We start from the raw sequence: 26,860 nt of genomic DNA on the forward strand, positions 1-26,860 counted from the left end.
AAATTTCCCAAAAGAAAAGAAAAAGAAAGAAAAAGAAAGCAATGAAACTCACTTAAATAGCAAAATATAAAAGAGGAATTTGGAATTCATGGAGTAATTTGTTTGTTGGATTTATTATAGTTTATGTTCACTTGCCTGCATTTCAAACCGAAATAATTTTCTCTCACTCTTTTGGTTTTAGAATAAGTGCTAGGCTGCTCAAATAAGGGTAGGCTGAGAGATGATGAAAAAGATAACTTACATTTGAATACAGTCCCTTATGTGCAGCTCAATACCAGTAGAAGAATAATATTCACAGTACAGTATTTACAACATTTAGAATGAAACAGAATCTCATGCTGTTTTTCTCCACATCCTGAATGGTCACATTTTCCTCTCAGATAAATATGTACAATTATTAACCTGTGTCAAAGATCTTAATTTGGAGGCAAACCATAATTGTAAGGCACATTGAAACAGAGGTTGTTTTCTCCTTAAACAAGTCATTTTCTAATTACTTATCTCCGAAAAAAAAATCATATTTTCTGTTCAGCTGTCCTTTGAGTTGATGGGAAATCTTCTCTTGGCAAGGAAACAGGGAGTTAGTTAACTATTACGAAAACAACTTGCTGACTGACTTCCTGAACTGAATGACCCTTTGTGGATCTTCATATGTTTAGATAAGTGGTCACTGCGGGCAAATTTCTTCTCGCATATTTGACACTGGTAAGGCTTGAGTCCAGAATGGGAGCGCTTGTGGCGAGAGAGCTCATCTGAACGGGAAAACCTGCCAGACAGAAGAGGAAATATTTGTTTATTGCACATGTGTTAAAACAAAAGAGATTGTTGCTTTTCCCCACTGTGCCATCAACACCAAACGACAGAATGCAGGAAAGTTTTCTGAGATATAGAAAAGAAAATCAAATGGATGTCATCTTTATTTGAATCTCAAGAAACCAGTATTTTTCCACGTATGAAGTTTCCCTCATAAACCAAATGTTGGCTCATATAAATTCACACATATACATTAGGTATGTAGCATGCTATTGTAAATGACTCAAGGAGAGAAGACACGACACCTCTCCAGTTCACAACAATAAAGGCTTATGTTATTTTATTTTTGTGTACCTCAGGTCTTCTCTTTTGCTCTTATACTTTCTCTGGTTTTCATATGCACTTTATTTTCATATGCAGGTTTACACACCCAATCTTCCTACGAAGTCTTGCAACACAAACCTTAATAAAGCCATTGTGCTTTTGTGCAATACCATTTCTCTATTTAGAATGTGACAAGAGATACAGAAGGAAACATCGCTGGTCCATTGTTTCGTAACAATTCAGAAACAGGCTAGACATGATCTCAAACTGGGCTCAGAACACAAACTGCTCCCTAGCAGATTTATTTCCCTTTTAATTGGAAAGGAATCTTTGTTCAAATGTAAAAATATAAGGCAAGTATTGGGTAACATGCACCCATCAACCTAATTTCAAAACTCTCTCCAAGCAATCTGTTCAGTTCTCTGATTTGAGCAATCTGTCTCTCTTCTTGGTTGCCTGGATGACAAATAATTTTTTAGGGTGGTGGTGAGGGAAAGAGACTGTCTCAAAAGAGACAGGAGAGAAAGAGGGAGGGAGGGAAAGAGGGAGAGAGCAAAAGTAAACTTTCCAAAGGGGTGAGAGGCAATCCTGCTGCCATGGCTTCTGGCTATTGCCTACCACTGACTTAGCTCTATCCATGACTCACACAGAATCTTCACCAAATGACCTTTCCAGTAATGTGGCTCTTGACACATTCAAGATACCCAATTCTAATGGAATAATGTTAACTTATTTTATCCATTCACTCAGGAACTGGTGGAAACCAATTCCAGGCTATGAGCAATAGCTCTTTACTAAAGGCACATTCATAAGGCTACACATGTACTTATGTTCAAGGCCCATCACCTTCATCAAAATGACACCACTTCTGAGCCATTATCTGACCTCTAACGATGTCAACTCCAAAGTTGATAAAGTTGATAAAATAATGGAAATTAATAAATTTAAATAAATTAAGAGCAGGCATGCACATGGACATCATAATAAGTCTTTATTTGACTGAATATGTAAAAAGAGAGCCTTGATTAGCTACAGTCCTCCAATATTTATGTATGTGTTGAAGTGTGCCAAGTTATTTGCTTTAGTTTTATTCATTCATTTTATTACTAACTCCTTTGCATAACTATGGTCTTCCCAAGGCAGTTTACAATAAGAAAAGTTACAGTTGGTAACGTCATAGATTATCACTACAAACTAGTATCAATCATTAAATTAAAAAAAATTGAAGAAGAATGAAATATACAGTAGTTCAAGGGTTAACCATACATATAAGTAAAACTGTTGAAAATATTATCTGATAGCCCTCGTTAAAAAGAGAAAAAGAAAGTTCTTTCTACACTTCAGTACTGCATATTACAAAAGACCAAAGATCTGCTGGATAAACATCATTTCTTTAAAATAGCTTTATAGTACTCATCATTTTCCTGACCTGATTCACATATTGTGTTACCATGTTAGGCAACACCTCCCAATTGTGGTTTATTAAACGAACTATGATTTAGTTGAACAAACTACAAGTCTATTTATTTATTTATTTATTTTATTTTATTTATTGAATTTATAGACCGCCCCCTCTCCCCGAAGGGACTCGGGGCGGTGTACAGACAGAGCTAAAAAACCATATACACAATAAAAAATATATTAGATACCCCTTAAAAACGAATTAAATATAGAGTCTGCACAATAATAATAAAAATTAAAAACAGCTTAAAAGTCTACCCCTAAAAATTTAAAATACCGGTCAGGAGGATTGGAGATTAAAACTACGATTGGGCCAGGCCAGCTAATTGGAACAGGTGGGTCTTGAGTTTCTTACGGAAGGAGCGGAGATCGGTGGTAGTTCTAATGTCGGGGGGAGGTCATTCCAGAGGGTCGGGCCCATCACAGAGAAGGCCCTACTCCTGGGCGCCACCCGCTGGCATTGCTTAGTGGACGGCACCCGGAGGAGTCCCTCTCTGTGAGAGCGAATTGGTCGCAGGGATGTGTGGGGTAGGATGCGATCCCGCAGATAGCTAGGTCCTGTGCCATGGAGCGCTTTAAAGGTGATAGTCAACACCTTGAAACGCACCCGAAAAGCCACAGGTAGCCAGTGCAGCTCGCGCAGGAGAGGTGTTATATGGGAGTACCTGGTACTACCCAGGATTGCCCGCGCGGCCGCATTCTGGACCAGCTGCAGCCTTCGGGTGCATCTCAAGGGGAACCCCATGTAGAGAGCATTGCAATAGTCCAGGCGGGACGTCACAAGCGCGTGAGTGACTGTGTGAAGGGTGTCCCGGTCCAATAGGGGACGCAATTGGCGCACCAGGCGAACCTGGTGGAACGCCCCCCTTGCCACGGCTGTCACATGGTCATCCATCGACAGCCAGGCATCCAGGAGGACGCCCAAATTGCGCGCCCGTTCCACAGGGGCCAGTTGTTCGCCCCCAATGGCCAGTGATGGAACCCACTGGTTGAACCGGGGCGCCGGTAACCAAAGCCACTCCGTCTTGGAGGGGTTGAGTTTGAGTCTGTTGCTTCCCATCCAGACCCGTACAGCCTCCAGGCACCGGGACATCACTTCAACGACATCGTTGGGGTGGTTCGGGGGTGGAGATGTACAGCTGAGTATCATCAGCGTACAGAAGATACTCAACCCCAAAACCACGAATGATCTCACCCAGCGGCTTCATATACGTGTTGAACAGTAGAGGCGAGAGGACCGACCCCTGCGGCACCCCACAGGTGAGTGGCCTCAGGGTCGACCTCTGCTCCCCTGCCAGCACGCATTGCGTCCGGCCGGAGAGGTAGGAGGATAACCACCGCAGAACGGTGCCCCTCACCCCCAGCCCCTCCAGACGACGCAATAGGATACCATGGTCGATGGTATCGAAAGCAGCTGAGAGATCTAATAGGACCAGGATGGAGGAGCAACCCCCATCCCTGGCCCTCCAGAGATCATCCACCAACGCGACCAAGGCAGTCTCCGTGCTGTGACCGGGCCGGAAACCGGACTGGCGCGGGTCTAGATAGTCAATTTCCTCCAAGTGGCGTGGGAACTGTTGCGCCACCACACTCTCTACAACCTTTGCCAAGAAGCAGGACGATAGTTGGTTAACATAGCTGGATCCAGGGAAGGCTTCTTGAGTAGGGGCCTCACCACCGCCTCTTTCAAGGCGGCCGGCAAGGACCCCTCACTCAAAGAAGCGTTGACTAACTCCTGGAGCCAGCCTCGTGTAACCTCCCAGGATGCCAGTACGAGCCAGGAGGGACACGGGTCCAGTAAACATGTAGTGGCTCGCAGTCGCCCACGCAACCTGTCCATATCCTCGGCAGCAACAGGGTCAAACTCCTCCCAGAATGGTCCCTCAAGATTCGCCTCCGACGTCCCCCCTGGACTACTGGAGGGGACCCACTCGCTACGGATTTGAGCAATTTTGTCCTGCAGATATTCCCCAAATTCCTCTGCTCTACCCTGCAGGGGGGCTTCCCGCGGCCTCTGCGAGAGGAGGGAGCGGGTCACCCGAAACAGGGCGGCAGGGCGGTTCTCTGCGGACGCAATAAGAGCGGCACAATATTGACGCTTGGCCACTCTTAATGCCACAAGGTAGGTCCGTAAATAGGCTCTTACCTGTGTTCGGTCAAATTCGGAGCGTGAAGATCTCCATCTGCTCTCTAGGCGTCTCCTGTGGCGCTTCATCACCCTTAGCTCCTCGGTAAACCAAGGGGCCAGGGTGACTCGCTGCCGCAGGAGAGGCCGCAAAGGCGCAACCCGGTCCAAGGCCCCGGTAGCCGCATTGTTCTATGCGACTACCAGGTCCTCCATCCGAAAGCGGGTCAGGGCTACAGGAAGTGGCCCAAGCTCCGTCTGGAACCTATCAGGTTCCATCAGTCGCCTGGGGCAGAACCATCTAGGACCTTCTGGTTCCGCCTCCCCGCGATGGGGGGTAGCGCCTGGGGAGTCGAGCCGGAGAAGTGAGTGATCTGACCATGACAGGGGTGTAATAACTAAATCCCCTATTCCCAGATCACTCTTCCACTGGCCAGAGACAAAAATAAGGTCCAGCGTGTTTGCTCCCTCGTGTGTGGGGCCCTGAACTATTTGGGTCAGGTCCATGGCTGTCATGGAAGCCATGAACTCCCGAGCCGCCTCGGATGACTCGCCTATCGACGGCAGGTTGAAATCCCCCATAACCAATAGCTTGGGGGTCTCAACCGCCATCTCTGCAATCATCTCGAGGAGCTCTGGCAGGGCCGCTGATGCATAGTGAGGAGCCAAGTATACAATCAGCAAGCCCAACTGTCTCCCTGGGCCCCACTTCACGCCAAGAGACTCACACCCAGATATCTGTGGCACAGTGAACTCTCTCGGCTCCAGACCCTCCCGTATAATCACCGCTACCCCACCACCCCTACCCAGGGCCCGCGGCTGATGGAATGCCCGCAGCTGATGGAAAGTCAAGCTATAGGATGTGTTTAATGCTGCATCAAGCCATTGGATTAGAATCAATCTAAGATCAATTCTTTTTATCCTTCTTCAATAATAAGCATTTTAAAACAGAACCAGGATAGCTAAAAAACAAACTTCTGAATACAATTATTAGATAACTAATAACTGGGTAGCTTGTTCTTTTCAAGCTCTATCAAAGACTCAACTCTGCCACTGTATAGAGCCAGCTGGATAAAAAACCAAGAAATTCACTGTGGTATAATAGATTTTGCCACCTCCTAATTTATTTGTTTAAGTGACTCTTATTGGAGGAAACACAAGAGCAGCTCTGGATCAAAGATAAATCTAAAATCCAAATGTTCCACAGTAACCAATCTGGGCTTCCTAGCAAGCCAGAAATAAAGGAGGATGGTGACACCATATTCTGTCTTATATCCATTGATAGATGATAATAGTATTTATTTTTTGCCTAAATGGATCAAGCTTTGATTCACCTAATCCAGAATCAACCAGAAGGGAACTAAAATCTCTAGAGTACCCACTTCCATGAAGCAGCATAGTTTCAAACTAAGGGAGTGCATTCCTGGTAACTAAAACATGATAGAAACATTTAACAAGGCTTACATAAGATAATGTAGAATCTGAAATATGTTCCAGTCATAATTCCTCCCACTTGCATTTTCATTTAAAAGCAACTCATTGTCAACACATCAGAGGAGTCAGCAAAGATCCATTTCTTAAAATATTTACCAGAGTTCTAGAGGGGAAAAATAACTACATTATTGCAATAAAATGGGAATGGATCCAAAGTTATGTAGCTGAAAGAGTGGAAGCAAACAGATCAGCCAAAGAACCTTTCAGCATGATTCTTGATAGCTTTGTTGTGGCATGTACTTAAAACTTGCAGTTCTATAGACATTATGGATTGGGGTACATTTCCTATTGAAGAAGCCCTCATTTTCCAAGTTTGTCCCCAAAATAAGAATTGATAGACTAATCTTCAGGTGGATCAGTTGTGGATATCTCATACCCAAAATAATTCACAAGTTTCCCTAAAGATTGCTGCTCATAAGACATTAATTTCTTTCACCATATTTGAGGGACAGAATTTGTTTCTTTAGTCAATAGTAATTTCACCATTTGGGATGCCAGAAGTTTAGCCAGAAAATAATTTTTAAAATTCCTACCCTCTTAATAGCTTTACAAATGAATTAGCTAGTTCTGAATGGACAATCTGCTCCATGAAAGAATTTAAGTTCTTAATGTATAGAGTGGAACAGGTGCAGTCCAGTTCTCTAGATTTCTAGGCAATAGCATGTGAATCACAGACAGCTATACCAGTATAAAAGGATTCACCATACACATCTCCACAAATGAATTACATGTTCTTTCATATTGTTTCCCTTATTCCGAATTGTAAAAATCTGGATGACCTCTGGATGGTAGTTCAAAGATTCAGAAATCAAATTCTTTGTTCTCCTTCTGAGGTTATCTGGCATCTTTAAGCCCTAATATGATAACCCTGTTCTTATCACAGAACTGTCACTGGGACAAACAACACAGCTCTGCCAATTACTGCAAAGCTCCCTGTAAAAACAATTACACATCTGTTAACAGCAGCCTTTCTCCACATTTGGAAAGTCTCCACTGATGCAATGACAGACAACTGAAAGTTTAAAACTGTACAAACTCTAATTGCTTGAAGAAGAGATATATGCACATAAATGTAATTTTCCAAAACTTTGCAATTTTACTGCCATGAAATATAGCTAGAACTGAAAAGACCAGCATAACTGCATAAATAAAATGACAGTCTGACCCATGAGTGGATAATTCTTTATCAGAAGAAAATATGTAGAGTGCAAAACTTTCAAGAGTTCCAGAACTCTTTGTCCAGCAAGTATACAAGAAGCAGATGAGGGGTGGGGAGAGGAGGGATGAATAAGGTTAACATAAAGATGAGGTCATGAAGTCCAACGACCTGCAGACTAAGTAGGATTCTGGAGAAAAGGGAAATACTACAGGGAACTAATTCATGCTGCCTTTGAAAATGTACATTAAACACAACCCAAGAGATGGGAGGCTAACCTTAAGGTTTTCCAAAACTGTAGAACACCAAGCAAAAATTCAGCAGCTGAAGCTTTTCTCAGTCCTGCTAAGAAGGAAAGAAGTTATTTTACACCAGGCTAAATTACTGTAAGCTGCCAGGCAGCTGTAAAACGAATCAAAACCTTGTGAGTAGGGAACAGAAAAAGACAGAGAAACTATTGTATGTGAATCAGCCTCTCACCAAGAATGGACATAAGAAATGCCATGCCTTTTTAACCTTCCAGTTCAACATTCTGTTGCTAAAAGATTGCACATGGGAAGCCTAACAGCAAATTATACTGTTCATGTTTGTCAGCAAATGTTTGCAGATTGCTTTAACCGTGGACTGGCAGCCTTTGATAGTTTTACCTTCTCAGAATTTGTTTAATTCCTTTTTTTTTTCAAAAAAATTTATTGGTTTTTATACATATATGGGAAAAGGTAAGGGGATACAAAAAAAAATTGGCAGCTCCCACACTAGTGATAGAAACCCATTCAAAACTCACAATTTTTATAATCTTAAAAACAAAAGATAAAAGATAAGCAGAAAACAAGGTCTTATTCTATATTGTCAACCATGTGTTCATTCATTTTCCTTTGTCACTTTCTAGAGTATCACCAATTGCTATTATTTCAAATACTTTTATTTTTGTGATCTGAGCCTTTTCGATATTGCTCCTTCCTCCCTGTCCCCAGAGGAAGCCTCAGCCCCCCCCCCTCCTTCTTATCTTGCACCTTAGTGTCTCTTCCATTACCTTCGCTATGTTTGTCCTCTAGGAGGGGAAAATTCTTTTTAATGAAGGCTTCCGCCTCCTGCACTGTATTAATTCTTCTCCTGTTTCCCTCCCAAAAGATCAACATTCCTTCTGGCAATAACCATCTAAACCAAATTCCTTTATTGTATAGTTTCTTTGATAAGGAGGAATACTTCCTCCTTTTCTCTCTTATCTTTTTTGGAATCTGCTTAAGGATGGTGATTTCTTCATCATTATATTTCAACGGTCTCTCCTTTTGGGTCCCAAGCACCTCATCCCTTGTGGTCCTCCTGAGAAATTTAACATATACCTCCCTTGGAACATTATGACTTCTAGAATATGCTGAATTTATCCTATAGACTAGGTCATATCCCACCACAGCTGTTTTTATCTCTCTTAATATAATCTGTTAAGATTGTACTCATGATATCCTTAAGGTCTTCATTTTCTGTCTCTGGTAGGTTCTGGAATCTAAGAAAAAAGGACATTCTTTCAAATTCTATTTTTGCATCTTGTCCAACTCTGTATTAAATATACAATACCATAGCTGCACACTATTGTTTATTTAAAAATTGCTTCATATAATTGTATAATAAGAAGATGAAGAATAATTCTCCAAGTATTAGCAAATGCTTACAAAGTTGTTTCTGTCAACTGTGTTGAGAACATGTGTACATTTTTCAGATCAGGTTAATACCTTTCAAATTATTTTTCAAGCAAAGTATGATCTGTATTTGGACTACAATCCTAAAGAGTTTTATAAGCCTCACTGAACCTATTTGGAATGTCTTTTGTGAAAATATATGTGGAATTACAGTGTAGGTTCAGAGAAATAGTAATAGAAATGACAGAATTCTAAGACCATTACACCTATTTGAAATGTTTCATTGAACAGTAAACTATGCTAAAAACAGTAAGCCTATAGTTATAAAAGCAGTGAAAGATGTAGCTGGAGAACTTAGTTAAGAAAGCGGTTTTCACTGTCACCCACTTACCTCCAACCACAGTCAGGCCATGTACAAGTATACGGCTTTTCTCCAGTATGACGTCGGAAGTGTGCCTTAAGATGGGAACTCTTAGTGTACATCTTGGTGCAGCCAGGATGTGTACACTTGTGGACTCGAATAACTGAAGGGGAAACTTTGGGGACTTTGGTCTCCATACTCTTTGTACTTCCAATAACTTCTGGCCTCAATGTAACAGGCAATGGAGCTATTCGTACATACTTCTGATCTGTGCCTTTCACAGGACCTGGAGTGACCTGGGGATAAACAGTCAAGTTTTGGCCCTGCATTCTGATGATCAAGTGGGCCACCGGGATACCACTCACAGAATTCTGGATGGATGAGCTATCATCTGCTTGGCCAGGCTGGATCTGAAGGAGAACAGGGATTGTCCCCACGGTTCCATGCATACTTATATCTCCAGATGCTACTCCAGCCTGAATAGAACTAGAAACACCTTCATCTAGATCAGTCCCATTAGCAGACTCTTCCCCTGCACTGCTTAAGTTGTTTTCAGATTTTAATTCAAGTTGTCCCCCTGGCTGGCTGTCATTCAGTTCATCCTTGACAAGTTCTTTCTTCTCATTGAGGAACTCCTCAATCTCTTCCAATGTAGGGATGAAATCTCTAGAGATATCTGAACAAAAATCTGGCAGTTTGAGGTAAGCCTCATAGATGGTATTCTGTGGTTTCTCCACTTCCTTCTTTACCATTGACAACGAGACACCCATCTCTGATGTAGAAACTGTGTTTGAGGTAGCAGCTGAGACAGATACTTGTTCATTGCTGCAGTCCTGCAGTAAATTTAATGGTGGCATGTCAGGCTGGAAAACATCTAATATGATATCTTGCTGATCAAAAGCTGGAGCAAGCAATGGACCAGAAACAGATAGCAGTTTGCTATGACTTACTGAGACCATGGGTTGATCTATTCCCTCATAAAAAGATGAACTGCACAGTGTGTATTCAAATCAGATGGAAATGAAGGCCTTGGGAAATCTATAGATCCACCTGCAAGAAAATAACCACAAACTTGTCTAAAGGTATCCACATCTAGCTGAAACAAAATCAAGATATAGAAGATTTTTGGAAATTAATTTTATAGGAACTCCCATTCCAATTCAAAAAAAATATCCCTGAAACATACTACACCAGTATCCAAATATCCAATGACTTTCTAGTTAGCAACAAACGCCTACTATCTAATATTGTTATGTTAATAAAGCCATTGATCTGACATAAAATCTATCCTTATCTTTTTAATTATTTGGTCAGTGATACATTTTCATTTTCTTTTGGCTCTGAATTTTATTGCATTCTTCTTAGTATTATTCCTGTTATGTATAAAGAAAAGGCAGGATAAAAATGTAATCACTCAACATATCTTATCCTTTTGATTTTCAGTTACAGTGTGCAATTATAGGGTTTAAATTTTGATATGTTATTGCATTATGATATATATGTACAAAATCAATTTTAAAATAAAAATATATTTCTGTAAAAAAAGATAAAAGGAAAGCCCAGACTCTTATTATACTATAGTCATATACAACACTCCACAATATATTATGCTCTGTATCAAAATATTCAGTGAAAGAACTCAATGGGACAAATAAGCATTGCAGTACAAATAAAATCTGCGTCACCGTATATCTGTCAGGTTACACCTGCAGACGCAGCTATCCCTATGCTAGAATGGGACAAATTATTTTTAACCAGAAATTAATCTTGTAGACATGCCTATGTTCTCTGTTCAGTAAAACAGAAAATGGCTCAGAGCAAGAATAACACTTTTTCTCGCACACGCATCAAGTAAAAACCCGTTTCTGCAGATTACATGGCACAACAAATCTAAATTGGTATTTTATCAGTTTTGCAACCTGATGAGAAATGAGAACCTTGTTTCAACCAGGTTTGGTGGTGGTGAGGTAGTAAAAAGGTTTCCCTCTCCAGTTGTATCCGACTCTAGGGTTGGACTCATCTGTGTTTCTTGGACAAGGAAGCCAGTATTCTCTGAAGACAATTTTCATGGTCATGTAGTCAGCTGTATGCCAAAGGAGCATGGAATGCTATTACCTTCTCATAAAAGTGGTACCTATTAATCTGCTTGCATTTGCATGCTTTTGAACTGCAAGGTGGGCAGAAACTGGGGTAAGGGTGTTGGTACTTACCTGATACGCCTCTTCTCATAGTGGGGGAGGAGTATCCAGGATGGATTGACCTTGTCCTCTCTTGATTGGACTGAGGCAGATAAGCTCTTTTAGCCATGCCTTGGTCACCAGGCTCCACCCATACTTGGAGTTAGGCTTGGGGGGGGGGGTGGATCCACAGTCTGCCTCTTTAGCCCCCTTGGTGGAGATATGCTTCCTTTTTGGCCTTTGCCTTGCCTCCCCCACCCTTGGCTGATGCCTCCGAGATGGTTTCTAACTTTTTAAGGGCTCCTCAGTGCCTCCGGTGATTGCTGGCTGCAGGGCTGAGTGCTTGGCTCCTGCCAGCCTCCTATGAGCTGCTGGGGGCTGCCATCTTGGACCACGTGGTTTCAAAATGGCTCCCGGCTCCAAATTCAAACAGCTCCTCTTTGCTGGAGCACATGGAAGCGGCTTGTGCCTTTGCAGGCTGCCGCACGGTTTCCGCTGCCGCTGGGGGCTCTCTCTCACCTCCCCCTGCCTCCCGCAGCTCTTTCTGAGCCTCTCCAGCTCTCACCATGTTCTCTGGCGATCGCTGCCAGTGCAGGCGCTCCGGGCCTTTTTAAAATGCCACGGTTCGTCGCTCAACCTGAGGGGAGCGTTGGAGCGCTCCGGCACCCTTAGAGCCTCCTTGGGGGTTGCCCCTTGCTGTAGAGGCCTCTGTGGAGCTCGCTCTATGACCTGGGCTGCGCACCACCTTAGTGGTTGCTGTGCGGGCTTTCTACCCTCGCTGGGGATTTCCTCAGCCTCTTGTGATTGATCAGGCAGCATGGAGGCAATTTCAATTGCTTTTGCAGCAATTTAAAATTTTTCCTTTAAGTTTCTTCAGGATCTCAGGATGAACACAGCCATCCATTGATGGATTGAGTCGATAATGGGGTGGAGTCTGGTGACCAAGGCGTGGCTAAAAGAGCTTATCTGACTCAGTCCAATCAAGAGAGGACAAGGTCAACCCATCCTGGATACTCCTCCCCCACTATGAGAAGAGGCGTATCAGGTAAGTACCAACACCCTTACCCCAGTTTCTGCCCACCTTGCAGTTCAAAAGCATGCAAATGCAAGCAGATTAATAGGTACCACTTTTATGAGAAGGTAATAGCATTCCATGCTCCTTTGGCATACAGCTGGCTACATGACCATGAAAATTGTCTTGTATTTTCATGCTTTTGAACTGCAAGGTGGGCAGAAACTGGGGTAAGAACGGAAGCCCATCCTTTATGCAGCACTTGAGTCTCGAACCTGGGCTGTCAACCTTCCAGCAGAGAAGCTCAGCATCTAAGCACTAAGCCATCACAGGGATGTGGTTAAAACCCAGAAACACATCAGAAATGTCAGCTCACGGATTTATCCATGTTTGATTTTCATTTCATTGCATACATGTATGTTCCTTTTGTGAAGATACAATTTTGTAAAACACATAAGTTTTATCAATCCATTCAAAACCTTTTCAATCCACTTTTTCCTTATATTTTATACAAAAGTAGCCATAACTGGATTTTTTTTAAAAGCAAACATGAATTCAAATTTGTGTAAAAAGATTTGGATGACCCCCCACCCCCCCAAAAAACCCACCCCAAGAATGTTTGCTCCTGTCCCACTCCTTAACAGTTCATTAAATGCTACAATTCAGAACTATCTGGATGTGTTCTGAGGGCTTAACCGACAGAGCACTTTTCCTTTAATGGCACTCAATCATGACTTATCTTTGTGTGCACCTTCCTGCAAGAAAACCTAATTACAGGTACATTCCTGAATAAACATACCCATTTTTGAGAGCACAACATTCAAAGGATTTCACTTCCAGCCCAAGGCAACGTTCAGGTCAAAGACCTGGCATTACTCAATGCATTTTGTAACACACCACTCATAACAGTTGGAATGTTTTTTGATCCCACACCCACTGCAAGTGCCTGCAATGTAAATCCAGAAATTGCAAGGAATTAGGTCACCCTGCCTTATCATTCTCCTCTGGAACATTTGGTTACAATCAAAATGGATGTTTCTTAACCAGATTTGGTTAAGAAATATCCCAGTAAAAGCAAATACAACTATTTCTCTTCTGTTGCCGATAATCAATATGGCCATGGATTCACCGTCACAGGAAATGAAGCTTGGCAAGCAGTCTTTACCTTTAAAGAACACTTTGTGACTTTAGCTTTGGTTTACTGAAAACAGTCATTGTATTGGCTTAGTCACAACGGTAAGCCAGCCTGGGTTACACAATATATTATGCCAAAAACCAAATATACGTATGATGTCTTAAGATTAATATGTGTATGATGTGTTAAGGTTAATGAAAGGGACAATTAGAATTTACATTCAAAGAGAATATACTCTACATGCTTGGAATTTTTAAAATCTAAACTATTCAAATTAACAATCTCAGTATGTAGCAAAGGTATTTCTTTACATTTCTTCCATTTTATTATGGCCAGGGCTTTGAACACTGGGACAGGTTTGTAGTGACCGTAGTAGCTACAGGTAGTAGCGAGATGACTTCAATCCAATCATTCTGACTCAGCCCAACCTTCCTCACAGGGTTGTTGTACTGGGAAAAAATGATATAAAGTAGTGCTACGTTTGGTACTTTGCACTCTAAACTAAAGGCAGGATATTAGACTAACAAATAAGCCAATACTTGAAAAGGTCTCATTTTGTGGGTTACAACAGAAATTAAACATGGTCCAGAACTCAAAATCAGATGGCCACATTTCATCAGATTTTTTCCCATTTTGTTTTTGGTTAATAGTGTTTATTTTCATTGCTAGAAAGTGACTTCTTAAAGCAGAGGGCAAATCTTAAAGTTGCCAAGGTTGAAGATTGCTGTCTTAAAGATTCAGCACTGTTTCACATCTTCAAAGAATAGCAGCTTCAGCAGGTGTTGAAAACACTGTGGCTGTTGTTAGAACTAAATCTGACATTATTTTTAGAAGGCATGAAAGGCATGTATGTCTATGTGTGTGTTGTCAGGAACCACTTAAAAATCTCATTTGCAATTTAAAGCCAAAGAACTGTGTGGTGGGGAGGGGTTTCTTTCCTTCACACTTGATGGCATATTTATATCTGAAAAATAAAGCAAACAGGGGACAACTTGACTTGTTGTCTGAACAGAGGCATTCAACAACTGCAAAAGAGGCTCTGTCAATAACAACGGTGATTTCATCTTCAGTGTAAACAATGAGTCAAGTGAGAACTGGCTCTAACTGGATGCAGATAAAGACTGGATTTTCATATTGCACTGCTATGGTTTGTTTAACTAAAGTTTATTGACTAAATCAAAATATTATGAAGAAAGAGGGAGGGAGGGAGGGAGGGAGGGTTTATCCTATGGATAAAACAAAATGACTGAGTTAACATGTTATGTTGTTTAAATGTCTTCAAATTCCATCCTGTTCTATGTTGGAAGATTATTACCTATTTAAAATATGTTATTAATAGATTTAAAATCAAGATGAGTGGAAAGACTCAATTTTCATGCTTCCTATCTTCACAAAGAAAAACCAGAAAGTCCAGTTGCCTCTTGAAAAAGCACCTTTGGGACCGTAATTCAGCTGTAATTGATCCTATTCGCTCACTCTTGAAGGAGTCTGTTCCACATCAATTACTACGAAAACAGTTTCAGTAATAAAATGCCAGATTAGGCAAATGGACTATCACTTATGTGATGCATCTTCTACCCTTCAAGGCAATAGAAGAAAATATGCTTTTAAGCACCTTTGAACTGAATTGCCTCTTGATTTATATATAGACTTTAAGTATTAGGTCAGAAAGCTGGTTCACATGTGTATCAGCATCAAATGATGATTGAATAAGATAAATCACTATTAAAATCAAACAGCAGGTATTGATACTACGAGCAATTTATTATTTCATATGGGAAATATCTAAAGTGACACCATCAATTTACATATGTAGCTACAATACAAGGATTAAAGAAAAATTAAGCGAAAAATTTACACATGTGGAAAGATTTCAGTGACCAAGTTCATATAAAAGTATTCTCATTTTTTTGCACTTAAATTTTGACCTATTTTAAAGAGGAAAGACATCTTACCTACTGCACCAAGGAACTGTAAATATAAAAAACATGGAAATTGAGATGTTTCATAGACTAATTAAAGGTTTGTAAAACTTTAGCTGAAAATCTGGCACAAGAACAATTGCTCTATCTTGGCTACTGTGTTAATTTTGTTGAAAACCAGTTTTGCCAGTAGCAAATAGACCCTGTTGAACTAAAAAATTAAATACCTGAATTCTACTATTTACCGTACATAGATTGTAATATCATATACAAACAGTAGCTGAGCCATCCAATTTCAATTAATAACATTAATAATGGACACACTAACCAATGGAAATTTTGTAGCATTGAATTCAAGAGGGGAAAGAAAATATTTTTAAAGCAATCAAGACAAATAAGAGACTGAAAGAATGAAACAGCTGCATAACTAGCGGTGTGTTGTTAAAGAAAATGAAGGTGCCAAGTAAAATGGGTTGAAGTGAGAAGAGTGAATCTGGAGAGAGTTAAGAGCTGCCAGAAGAGGTCAATCTCTTCATGAAGATACAGATTGTCTAGGCTCAGACCTGATGCCCTGTAACTCACAAGAACAAATTGCAGCTACCCTGCACCCGTTTCTCTTTTCTTCCTAGAGAGAAATGTTGATGGGAGGGAGAAAGCAACTGGGACATGTGGTCACACAGAACAGGAAAGAAAGAGGACTGAGCAAAAAAAAAGACTGAAAAATGAGTTGCAGAATATTTGAAGAGAGAAGTGGGACTACAAGTACGGCAGTCCTTGACTAACCACCACACTTGAGCCCAACATTTCTGTTACTAAGACAGATTGTTGTTCAGTGAGTTTTGCACTATTTTATGACCTTTCTTGCCATAGTTGTTAAGTAAATTGCTGCAGTTAAAACTAGAAATACAGTTGCTAAGTGAATCTGGCTTTTCCGTTGACTTTGCTTGCAAAAGGGGAAAATGTGACCCTGGGACAAATATGAACCACTTGCCAAGCACCTGAATTTTGAATATGTGACCCTGGGGATGTTGTAATGGTTATAAGTGTGAAAAATAGTCATGTTATTTTTTTTTCAGTGCAGTTGTAACTTAGTAACAGTCATTAAACGAATGGTTGTAAGTCGAGGACTACCTGTATGTAGATTTAGACGAATTCAGATTCAATTAATCTCAGGGATCGATCAGAAAGAAGAGAACATTGTTGGAGATACAGTACATAAATTAAGAGGCAAAAACATTATGTGAAAAGATTTAATGAAGCGGGTCCAACTAGGTTTGATTTCATCTTGACAAATTAAGATGATCAGGCCTCCTTGGATGGAAAACCTTCTCAAAATCCTAAAGTTGTACCTAGTTGGTAGTTGTATGTTATAAGGAATTGGAAAAAAGCATCTCTGAGGAAAACATCTTCAATCTACTTTTGCATTGTTGCAAGTTACAGGGTCCTGTCACTGGAACCTTTTATTTTATTATTATTTCTTATTTATGTTTATTTGTTTGTTTGTTTGTTTGTTTAGTTAGTTTGTTTGTCAAACATGTACCAGATAACAAGCATAAGTAGAAACATTGACATGAACACAGGAAATGGATATGAATAAATGGGGACAGTAGGACACCCCCTTACAGACCTCTTAGGAATGGGGTGAGGTCAAAGTAGACAGTCTAAGGTTAAAGTTATGGGGAACCTAGCTTGATGTGGAAGAGACTACTTGAAGAGTGAGCCAGTAGTTGCAGTCTGAGTTGCAGTCCCAAAGGTGCTTTTTCAAGAGTCAACAGGACTTTCTGGTTTTTCTTTGAAGACCTTTCGCTTCTCATCCAAGAAGCTCCTTCAGCTCTGAAGTTACAGTGTTGGTGCATTAATTTTTAAATGGGTGGGGAGCTGTCAAAAGGATAATATTTGAGGATCACTCCTAGCCAGATCAAGATTGGTGCTTTCTGCTACAAAAGGAGCTGACACAGCCAGTGACGAAACGGGGGGTGGGGGATTTACAAGAGGGGAGACTATTTAAAGGGGGAGAGCAAACAAGCGAAAGGGCACCGCGCTGGAGAGTTGTAAAGAAGATGTGGGTGAACTTTTTGAGAAAGAGGGCATTTCCCGAGCAGCCATTACGGGCGCGGCCAAAACTGGAAGGGGGTTATAAGCCACTTCCAGCTGTCAAGACCTTGAGAAGCTGCCCAGGAAAGGAATCCCGAGCCTCGCGCAACCCGCACGCTCCTTGCTTGTCCGGAACCGGGCGCGGAGCGGCTCAGATGGAAAGGAACGAGGCGTCCGCCGGAGGAGGAGACAGGACAAAGCTCGCCCGGTCCGGCACGCGATCCTCGGCTCGCCTCTCGGGTTCCACTCGCTACACACACACACACACACACACACACAGCGTCGCTTCTCTCGCGCGCTGGAGCCGAAGGAGCAAGGAGCCCCGCCCTGCAAGGCGAAGCCACGGGGCAGGTTCTTACCCATCAATCAACAGAGCTCCGCGTTTCCGATAGGCCGGGGCCAGATCGACTTCCCCGACGGCCAGCCGGCTCGGGTTACTCGCGTTCACAGAGGGCGCGTTGCTGCTTCACGCGCCTTGCCAAAAAAAAAAAAAAAAAAACCCTCCACTCTGGAAGTTTAGCCTGCTTAGCCGGATTCCTGAAGCTCCATTACGTTTGTCAGCGGGATAGGAATCGGCCGCGTTTCTGAATTAACGCTTTAAGTCAGACGGTCAAATCGGGGATGTGGGGGAAAACCTATCCGTCCATTGGCGGCAAGAAGCCCCAGATTTTTCCACTAGAAGCGGTCGGGAACCTTGCACGCCATTGGCAGTAAACAACCCACATGATTTATTTCTCATGCAGTTCCCAATATAACGAGGGGCGCGTGCGTGTGTGTGTAAATAAACACAGCAGATCGGGCAGCTCCGCTTTTCAGGAGCTTTTGCTTCCCCAGCAAGCCCCCCAAAAATATCGGCTCTTGCTGGTCGAATCCGTCTCCAACCCAGCTAGCTCGGGGCAGAGAAACAGCAAAACGCTTTTCTTGGAAAAGGTTAGCTCACGCGCGGCTTGTTAGTGCATTCCTCGCGCGCCAATTCCCCAATTCACTAACTGCTCAAGTGGCCCTTTTACAGCAATAACGCGCTGCAACCTTCTCGGTGGAAAACGCCGTCGGAACCCGCGGCCCCGTCCCCCTTCGCTTCTCTCTCGTGGCCAGCTCGCGCGCCTCCTCGCCAGCAGCCCCGCTGGTTTAACCCTTACCCTGGCCGACCGCTACGACGCTCTGGTTTTTCCCCTCTCCTCCTCCTGGCGCTCTCGCTCTCTGCTCACATGATCCGAAGGTAGGTGTCCTCCGAAACCGGGGGACCGCCCCTTCGAGAGGCTTGGTTCCATTCCGGTCTCCTCATTGGACGGCTCGTCTCGGGGGCTCGCCTGGCCCAGCTAGCCGCGGAGCCACGTGCCGGTTGGCTGGGCGAGAACCCGGCAGGAGCAGCCAGACCATCGCCGGGAACTTCACCGCAGGCGCAAAATAGGTTTTGGTGTTTACATTTTTCATTCTGCTCTCGCCGCTGGCTTAGGCGGCCAGGGCAGAAGTCCCGGCTTTTCAGTTTTATACGCCTTGAAACGAATAGGATTAAAAGGCATAGGCTTCATTAGGAAGTGTGGGAAGTTACTACGTGAGATTCTCCTATCTGTTGATTTGCACAGGTCAATATGGGGGTAGTCCTCGACTTACGACCATAATTGAGCCCAAGGTTTCTGCTGCTAAGGGGAAAATGTGCTAAGTGAGTTTTGCCCCATTTTACAATCTTTCTTGACAGCTTTGTTAAGTGAATCACTGCAGTTATTAAATTAGTATAATGATTGACTTTCCTACTGGTTTTGCTTGCCCGAAGGTTGCGAAAGGGGATCACATGATCCCGGGACGCTGCAACAGTCATAATGTTTGAACCAGTTGTCAAACATCTTAGTATAAATCACATGATCGTGAAGGTGCTGCAATGGTTGCGTGAAAAATGATCATAAGTCACTTTTTTCAGTGACTAGAACAGCATTCACTACACCTCCATGAGCTGCATTGGTTGCTATTTTTATTCAGGGTTCAATTCAAGGGCTGGTTTCAACCTTTAAAGCTGGGTTTTTTGGGGGACCAAATGAGATTAGCTCCATTCTTCCTTATGTTTTGGAAATTCTTCAAGACCTTGCTTTGTCATCAGGCGACCAGTGAGATCTTCAATTGACTTCATTGCTGGTTAAATCAATAGTACTGATAGAAGAGAATATTTGTATCTCAGGATTGAACTGTGGAGTCCTTGGCACTCTGGTTGTTTGGTTGTTTACTGATGTGTCATTTCCAAACTAGGTAATATCATCAGTGCTAGTAGAGAGTGGGGATTTACTGTAATTTTATATAGTGGCTTGTTCGGTCAGTGTTGGTGGAAGAGGTCTTGGTGGTTCCTTGATTGGGCTGTTGTTAACTGTTAGCTTCTTTGTCAGATTAGGGTTTTGTTTGCTTCTTGTTTGTTGGTCTAGTGTTAATCTTGGTGTTAATCTTTGCTCATCTGGTTGTTGATTGCTGGTGAGGAGATGTTTGGGCATTTCGTTTCCTTTTTGACTTGTTGATTATCTCATTTGAATGGTATGTAGATGTTGTTTATCTCTGCATGCCTGTTGATTGCCAATTTTTTTGAGTGTCAGGCTTCCAGGAATTATCTAGTGTTTTTGGACTTGGCTTGGTCTAGGATACCCACAGTTAATTAATTTCACAATATATGGACAGACCTAATCATAGTTTCAGCTGGTTACAGAGAAGCCAAGATTGTCTCTACAAAGAGACAAAATATGCGTATGTCTATGGAGATTCTCAGTCATCCAGGTCAGTGTTTCTCAAACTTGGCGACTTTAAGTCCTGTGGACTTCAACTCCCAGAATCCACAGGACTTAAAGTCGCCAAGTTTGAGAAACACTGATCCAGGTCATATTGTCCCAAAGTTGCATTTTCAAGAGGCAATTGCACTCTCTGGTTTTTCTTTGAAGACATTTCGCTTCTCTCCAAGAAGTTTATTCAGCTCTGACTAGATGGTGGGGAAGAAGCTTCTTCAGTCAGAGATTGCACTGCCATTTGTCAGAAATGGTGTAGGGTCTCCTGCTTGAGGGGTTGGACTGGATGACCTATAACAGTGATGGCGAATCTATGGCACGCGTGCCACAGGTGGCACACGGAGCCATTTGTCAGGGCACGCATGCGAGTTCACCCTTTTTTAAAGCCATTTTTCGCCCTCCCCAGGCTCCAGAGGCTTTATAGGAGCCTGGGGAGGGTGAAAAGAGCCTCCCCCGCCCCCCCCCCCGGAGGCCATCCGGAGGCTTCATGAGCTTCCCTGACGCTTTTGGAGCACTCAAAACGACCCTCCGAGCAAACCGGAAGTCACTTCCCGGAAGTCCGGTTTGCTCGAAGGGTCGTTTTGAGTGCTCTGAAGGCTTCAGGGACCGTCCAGAGGCTTCCCTGACGCCTCCGGAAGGCGTCCGGGGGGGCGGGGGAGGCTGTTTTCGCCCTCCCCAAGCTCCTATAAAGCCCCTGGAGCCTGGGGAGGGCGAAAAAAGCATGTAAAAATGGGGGGTCGCGCCTGTAGTGCGTGCATGCGCACTGGGGGGTTGTGCATTGCATTATGGGTGCGGCAAGCCTGCACACAACCCCCCTGCTCTCCCCCCACTTATGGCACGCGAGCCAAAAAAGGTTCGCCATCGCTGACCTATAAGGTCCCTTCCAACTCTGTTAACCTGTTATCTGAGAAGCGAAATGTCTTCAAAGAAAAAAAAAAAGTCCAGTTTCCTCTTGAAAAAGCATCTTTGGGACAAGATATGTGCATGTTTATATGTATGGTATAGAACTCAATTTGCATTTATTTTAAGGGAAAGCAGGGATTACAGTACCTAGTCATTTTATACTGTCGTCATAAGGACTGTTGAGAAAATGAGTACATAATGTTCTGAACACTCGAAAGAGATGGAAATTCTAATAACTTCTTGGCATTCGAAGTTTTGTTTGTGGCTGGCATCTACTCTGTTCTATACTAATCACAAGAGGATCTGATTCTTTTATTATTTCAACACTGTCTCTTTCTTAAAGCATGATTAGCCCTTTCTTCCCAGAGGCTTCAGAGGCTTGCATTAACTTGTAACCAGTTTAATTGATCTAGTAGAATGGTAGTAAGAAGGTACCACCCTTAATTACCAAATGCAGATTGCCAACACTCTTGATCTTTAATGTATTCAGGAATCAGAACCAATTCCTGCTACATTTAAAATGCATGTTTTAGCAGGCAGTGCACATAGAACATTGTTTGAATAGCACCTGTAATTTTTTATAGTGAAATTTGCACACCATTTCAAGTAGTTGCTCTGATGATGTTAGTTTAATAGTAATGATAACATCTGCTCTAAGAATAATGAATAATAATATAATGGGACTTCTGTTCTAAAATTAGCACACAACAAACTATACATAATATACTGCACTGCAAATGGGTAAGAATAAGTTAGCCTATTCATGTTTTAGCCTCTTATCTTTTTTGGGCCTGTATTAGCAATAGCAATAGCGTTGAGACTTATATACTGCTCCATAGTGCTTTTATAGCCCTCTCTGAATGTATATAGTCAGCCTATTGCCCCGCCCCCAACAATCTGGGTTCTCTTTTTACCAATCTCAGAAGGATGGAAGGCTGAGCCAACCATCAGGATCAAACTCCAGGCTGTGGGCAGAGTTAGCATGGAATACTGAATTCTAACCACTGCGCCATCAGGACTCTTTGAATCATGTGTTGAGCACTCCAATTTGCCTGGGATATCGCCAGTGTCCTTTCAGCAGTCTTCGTGAATAGGCAATGGCATTTTCAGTATTGGGACTCTCAAACTGATTATCCTGAGGCACCCGCAGTAACAATGCCTCAACAAGGGCAGCTCTGTTTCATAGCTGCTATGGCAGACACAGTTACCTTGGCTTGTATTTGGCCCAACTAAACTAAATCTGCACTATTTTGAACTTTGTTTTCTCAGTTGGACAGGTCTCTAGTGATCTGCAGGTAGGGATCTCTACTCATTAGTCATGGCTGGATCACTGCCTGTGGATGTTTAATCTGTCAGCATCGTTCTCCTTTTAAAAGGATTGCTTGATTAGATTATTACTTTGTAAGTAATTTAAGGTGGTGAACATGCATAAGTCTTTCCTCCTCCTTCTACTTTCCCCACTTCAACCTTGTGAAGTGGTTTGGACTGAGAGTGGCTGCCCAAAATCATCCAACCAACTTTTAGGCCTAAAATGGGATTGAAGGTCATGGCCTCCCAATTTCTAACCTGATGCCTTCTCCGCTACACCGTACTGAATGGCCTATTGAAACTAGAGATGGATTAAGAGATTTTCTGGATGATATCAGTTGTGTTTATGTTATTTATACTCTGTATGTCTATGAGTATAGATATATCTCCCCAAACTTGTGAATAAAAACAGGAATGGGCAACCTCGGAACCCCATTTAAGAAAAGCCTCGAAGTTTTTTCTGACCATGATTCCTGAAAACTGATAGCATTGTTGTGTGTAGGAATGTTGAAAAACTTTAGTACAGAGCTTATTTATTGCTCTTGTTAGTATTTATAAGGAAACTAGCAATTTATGAGGTCTATGCCATGGCACAATTCGTGATTTGAAGAGCATAAGGTTCTACCTGCCAGAAGCTGCGTCATTTCTTGGGATTGTGCAGTTGCCGTCCATGGTGGCAATCTGATCTTTCGTTTGATGCATTCGTTTAAGAAACTGTAAACAGGTATAACACACTCTGAAGCATTTTTCCTAAGTGTCTAAAATGCTGCAGAAATCTTAGGTGTTCTTGAAAGAATACATGGTTGGCTATTTGTCCAATGAACTCATTTTTATTTCTCCATATATACTTACCATCCGGGGAAAATCAAATTGTAATTCCCAGTAGCTTCCAGATCAAATTTCAGGGTTGATCTTTGACCCTGTTTATTCTTGCTGGCGCTTTGTTTCCTGGTACAAAAGGGATAACTGGTTATTTCAGCTAATTCTTGTTAATCAAAAGGCAGTTTTAAAAATGTCAAAGATCATTTACTTGCACTATTTTACCTAATAGTGCAGGGGCCTCTGTACCACAGCTTTTGCATCCTCAACTGTTTGATTATGTTTTTTATCTCACTTCAAAGGGTATTTACACTAGTGAAATGTAATACCTTACCCTCAAAGATATTGGAGGGAAGGGTCAGCTACATTCTTTATTCACTGTGGTCTCATCTATGCTTGGATGAAGCAATCAAGAAAGCTTCAGTCATCTTACATGCTTAGCACTCTGAATTAATATCTCCCAGGTTGACCTAAAATAGTAGGAATACACTTCTATTAACATATCAGATTATGGAAATTTCTATAAAAGCTGCCAAATTCTGCTCAAATAGAATATGCTGTGAAGGTTCCTGGTTTGAAATACTCCTAGGCTCAAATGATCTGATTATATATTGGGCCTAAAGGAATACTTTGGTAATGTTTGCCATCATTTCCATTTTCTAATGTGTTGACTTTTTACTTTATCTTTTATATTTGTGTTCTTTTAGTCTTGGACAATAAATTCAATTCCTTAAAGTATTTCAATTCCGTATATTCATTACTTCTTTCTCCAGAAAGGCTCTCAATCAACATTTTCAGTTCATTAACTTATTATATTAGGTTTTTCAATATATTTCATTTTTAGGACAATTCACTATATGTATGTATGTACATACATACACACATACATACATACATACATACATACATACATACATACATACATACAGTGAATTGTCCTAAATGCGAGTTCCAGGTGTAGTTATAAAAGAAATAGACATTGGGATCTCTGGAACATACATACATACATACATATTAATATCTAGCTATTAATGAGTTAGGCTGGCTATACTGGAATGAATTCTAAAGGAGTGTTTTTATTCTTTTACATATTCTTCCTATTTTATTCAGCTTAGTAGTTTTAGGTCATTGATTATATTTTTTTCTTTGTTGCATTTAATCTTTGATGCCTTTAATTGAATTATACTGCCTTTACTCTGCTTTGGAGATTTGATTTCTTTGAATTTGAAAGCTATTATTTGTAAGCAATTAATACCTCTTAGAATCAAATAACCAATATGTAAATCTTTCAAATGCTAGCATAATTACCCAGAATTGCCAGAATATGGTGCCAAATCAATTAGCCTGGAAACAGATATGTCCAAAAGACTAATCCAGGCTAGGAATCACTTTCAGAAGGAATAGATGTAGCATTAGCAATCCAAATGAACTGTATATAAAACAATAATTGTACACTAATGTAAACTACAGCATTTGCCTAGAATATCACAGCACCATCTGCTGGAGATCCTGCACAAAATATGGTGTATCCATACCTAAATAAGGTAAGGAAAGCAAACCGAGCACAGCTAAATATTTTTTTCCAATCCCCTGACTATATTGGGGATATTTGTACTTTGGTTTGTGTAGCTAAGTAAGTATCATCTGTGAGCATGAGGCATCCATGTTGTGTGTGTGTGAATATTCTCTGCTTTTGGGTCATGTGATAAGAAGTGGGGAGTGCTCAGAATTGGAACAGCTGCCAGCAATTCGAGCTCCTGGCCAATTGCTTCTTCCCACAAATCTTTCTCTGTAGCACCTGGGCTGATTCAGCCCATTTGCAAACATCTTTGCCAGCTTCTCCCCCATACCAAATACAATCCTCTTGCGTTGAAGAGCTATTTTGCTGACAGACAGTCCTGAGTGCCTTTACATCCCAAAATTCTGCTGAATGGGGGGGAAATAAAAATCAAGGCTGTTCTATGAACAACTATTAGTTCTGCAATCATTTTAGGGGTGTGGGGATAGAAAACAAAGCTGTTACTTTCTCCCTAGCAGCCACTGTACTAATTCAGAAAAGAATTGCATGACAAACCAAGAAACGGAACTGGCAGAGTTATTTTACAGTTTAAAATAAATTAATGTAAAGTTGCCAAATTTTTCTAGGAGGGTTGTTTTTTCCTTTTTTTAGTCCTTTAATTATTCCCACTGTGCACATCCAGACATGATCCTTCAAATTATCGTTTATTCCTGACTTCCCTCAATTATGATTCACAATTTGTCAAAACCACAGCATTTCATACCTCAAGCGATTCTTCGTAGAACAATTTCTCTTTATTCACTGCCAATTTCTTGAGTGCCTCTGCCTAATGTTTTGTAAGAATAGTTTATTAGCCTTCCAGAACCACCGTGGACTCCTATGTAAATTGATTATGGCACACTGCATAAATTATGCCACACTGCTAGCGTATATACCGTAATGGCAGCTATAATCTGAATACTTCAGCATTCAGTAACTTATTCACTATACACTAGCTGGGTTAATATCATGGATATGCATGAAATTGAAACGTTCAGGTTTTGTTCAGAATTTAAACCACTGCATTCTGGGTATGGTTCTCCAAATAGTTTGGCAGCCGAGAAGTTTGGAAATTCCCAGAATTTTCAGCCTTTGGATATATTGGCTTCAAATGTTAGTGGTCAAAGTCCCAGTACAATGTTTCTTTAGAGCTGTAAATTGAAAAAGACTGGTCTAAGTCACAACCACCCACACTGTTTCTTTCAATAGACATAATAAAATTAATCTATATATATATATAAATGGCTGTCTGTATGTTCCACCATAAAACTCTGGAACGCCTCGAGCAATTTCAACCACTTGGTACACAGATTACTTACTCCCTGGAAACAAATACCGTGGGGGTAAGACACTCCTAAAACTCTTCGGGGTATGTGTTCTGTGCCTTAAAATGGTAAAATGGCTTCTACTGTACAGTGCAGTGGAGTTGCCATGGTAACTGCTTCACAGTAGTCCACAAAAGGGCTCCCTTTGGTAAGAGGGAAAATCCAACTTTAGAAATTACGTTTGGTTCGGACATTTTCTCCCTATAAATAAATACCCAGGCAACATTGGATTATCAACTAGTAGAACATAAAGCAGGGATGACTGTCTCAAATAAGTTTGGATTAATCTAAAAATTTTGATATTTGTGTGATGCAAGCAAATGGTGATACCTTCTAACTTCTCCTTGTTTCCTGTGCTCATTCCAAATATTTTTGTCTATTTAATGGCTGCAAAACTATTAATGATCAAAAGGTACATAGCTTTAAATAGTAATGATGAAAGTAAATAACTGCAACAAATTTATAACCGAAATCTGCCAATAGGTTTACTGTACACACTGTTCTGCAAAAGGAATTGAAAAATCTGCTGAGAATTTC

At 41.5% G+C, this 26,860-nt stretch overlaps 1 protein-coding gene across 8 annotated transcripts; it reads right to left on the reverse strand.

Moving 5' to 3' along the window:
* Positions 1–224: 224 nt before the first annotated feature.
* Positions 225–18,948, reverse strand: LOC309389167 (Krueppel-like factor 15). Of its 8 annotated transcripts, none has more exons than XM_081947199.1 (6): positions 18,791–18,948; positions 10,262–10,361; positions 9,342–10,144; positions 8,768–8,817; positions 7,592–7,658; positions 225–766 (listed from the first exon to the last, which is right to left on the reverse strand). In XM_081947199.1, exons 2-6 carry the CDS (start codon positions 10,268–10,270, stop codon positions 586–588), a joined length of 1,110 nt encoding a protein of 369 aa, XP_081803325.1. In that variant the 5' UTR covers positions 10,271–10,361; positions 18,791–18,948; the 3' UTR covers positions 225–585. The 8 variants fall into 8 exon arrangements, with proteins under 8 accessions (XP_081803325.1, XP_081803326.1, XP_081803323.1 ...); XM_081947200.1 differs by lacking the exon at positions 18,791–18,948 and adding an exon at positions 18,011–18,777; XM_081947197.1 differs by having other exon boundaries at positions 7,592–7,655; positions 9,342–10,361.
* Positions 18,949–26,860: the final 7,912 nt, after the last annotated feature.

The sequence above is a fragment of the Natrix helvetica genome (genome assembly GCF_964273705.1).
Source record: "Natrix helvetica genome assembly, chromosome: 3".
Lineage (NCBI taxonomy): Eukaryota > Metazoa > Chordata > Lepidosauria > Squamata > Natricidae > Natrix > Natrix helvetica.

Bases quoted from the DNA above. Each gene is read 5' to 3' on its own strand.
- LOC309389167 (XM_081947195.1), bottom strand. From the start codon at position 10,270: ATGGTCTCAGTAAGTCATAGCAAACTGCTATCTGTTTCTGGTCCATTG. The intron at 7,659-8,767 runs GTACAATCTTAA...TTTCCTTCTTAG, and splicing joins AGACCTTAAGGATATCATGA to CAGGACTGAGAAAAGCTTCA. The intron at 767-7,591 runs GTTAGCCTCCCA...TCTGTCTGGCAG, and splicing joins CAGTTTTGGAAAACCTTAAG to GTTTTCCCGTTCAGATGAGC.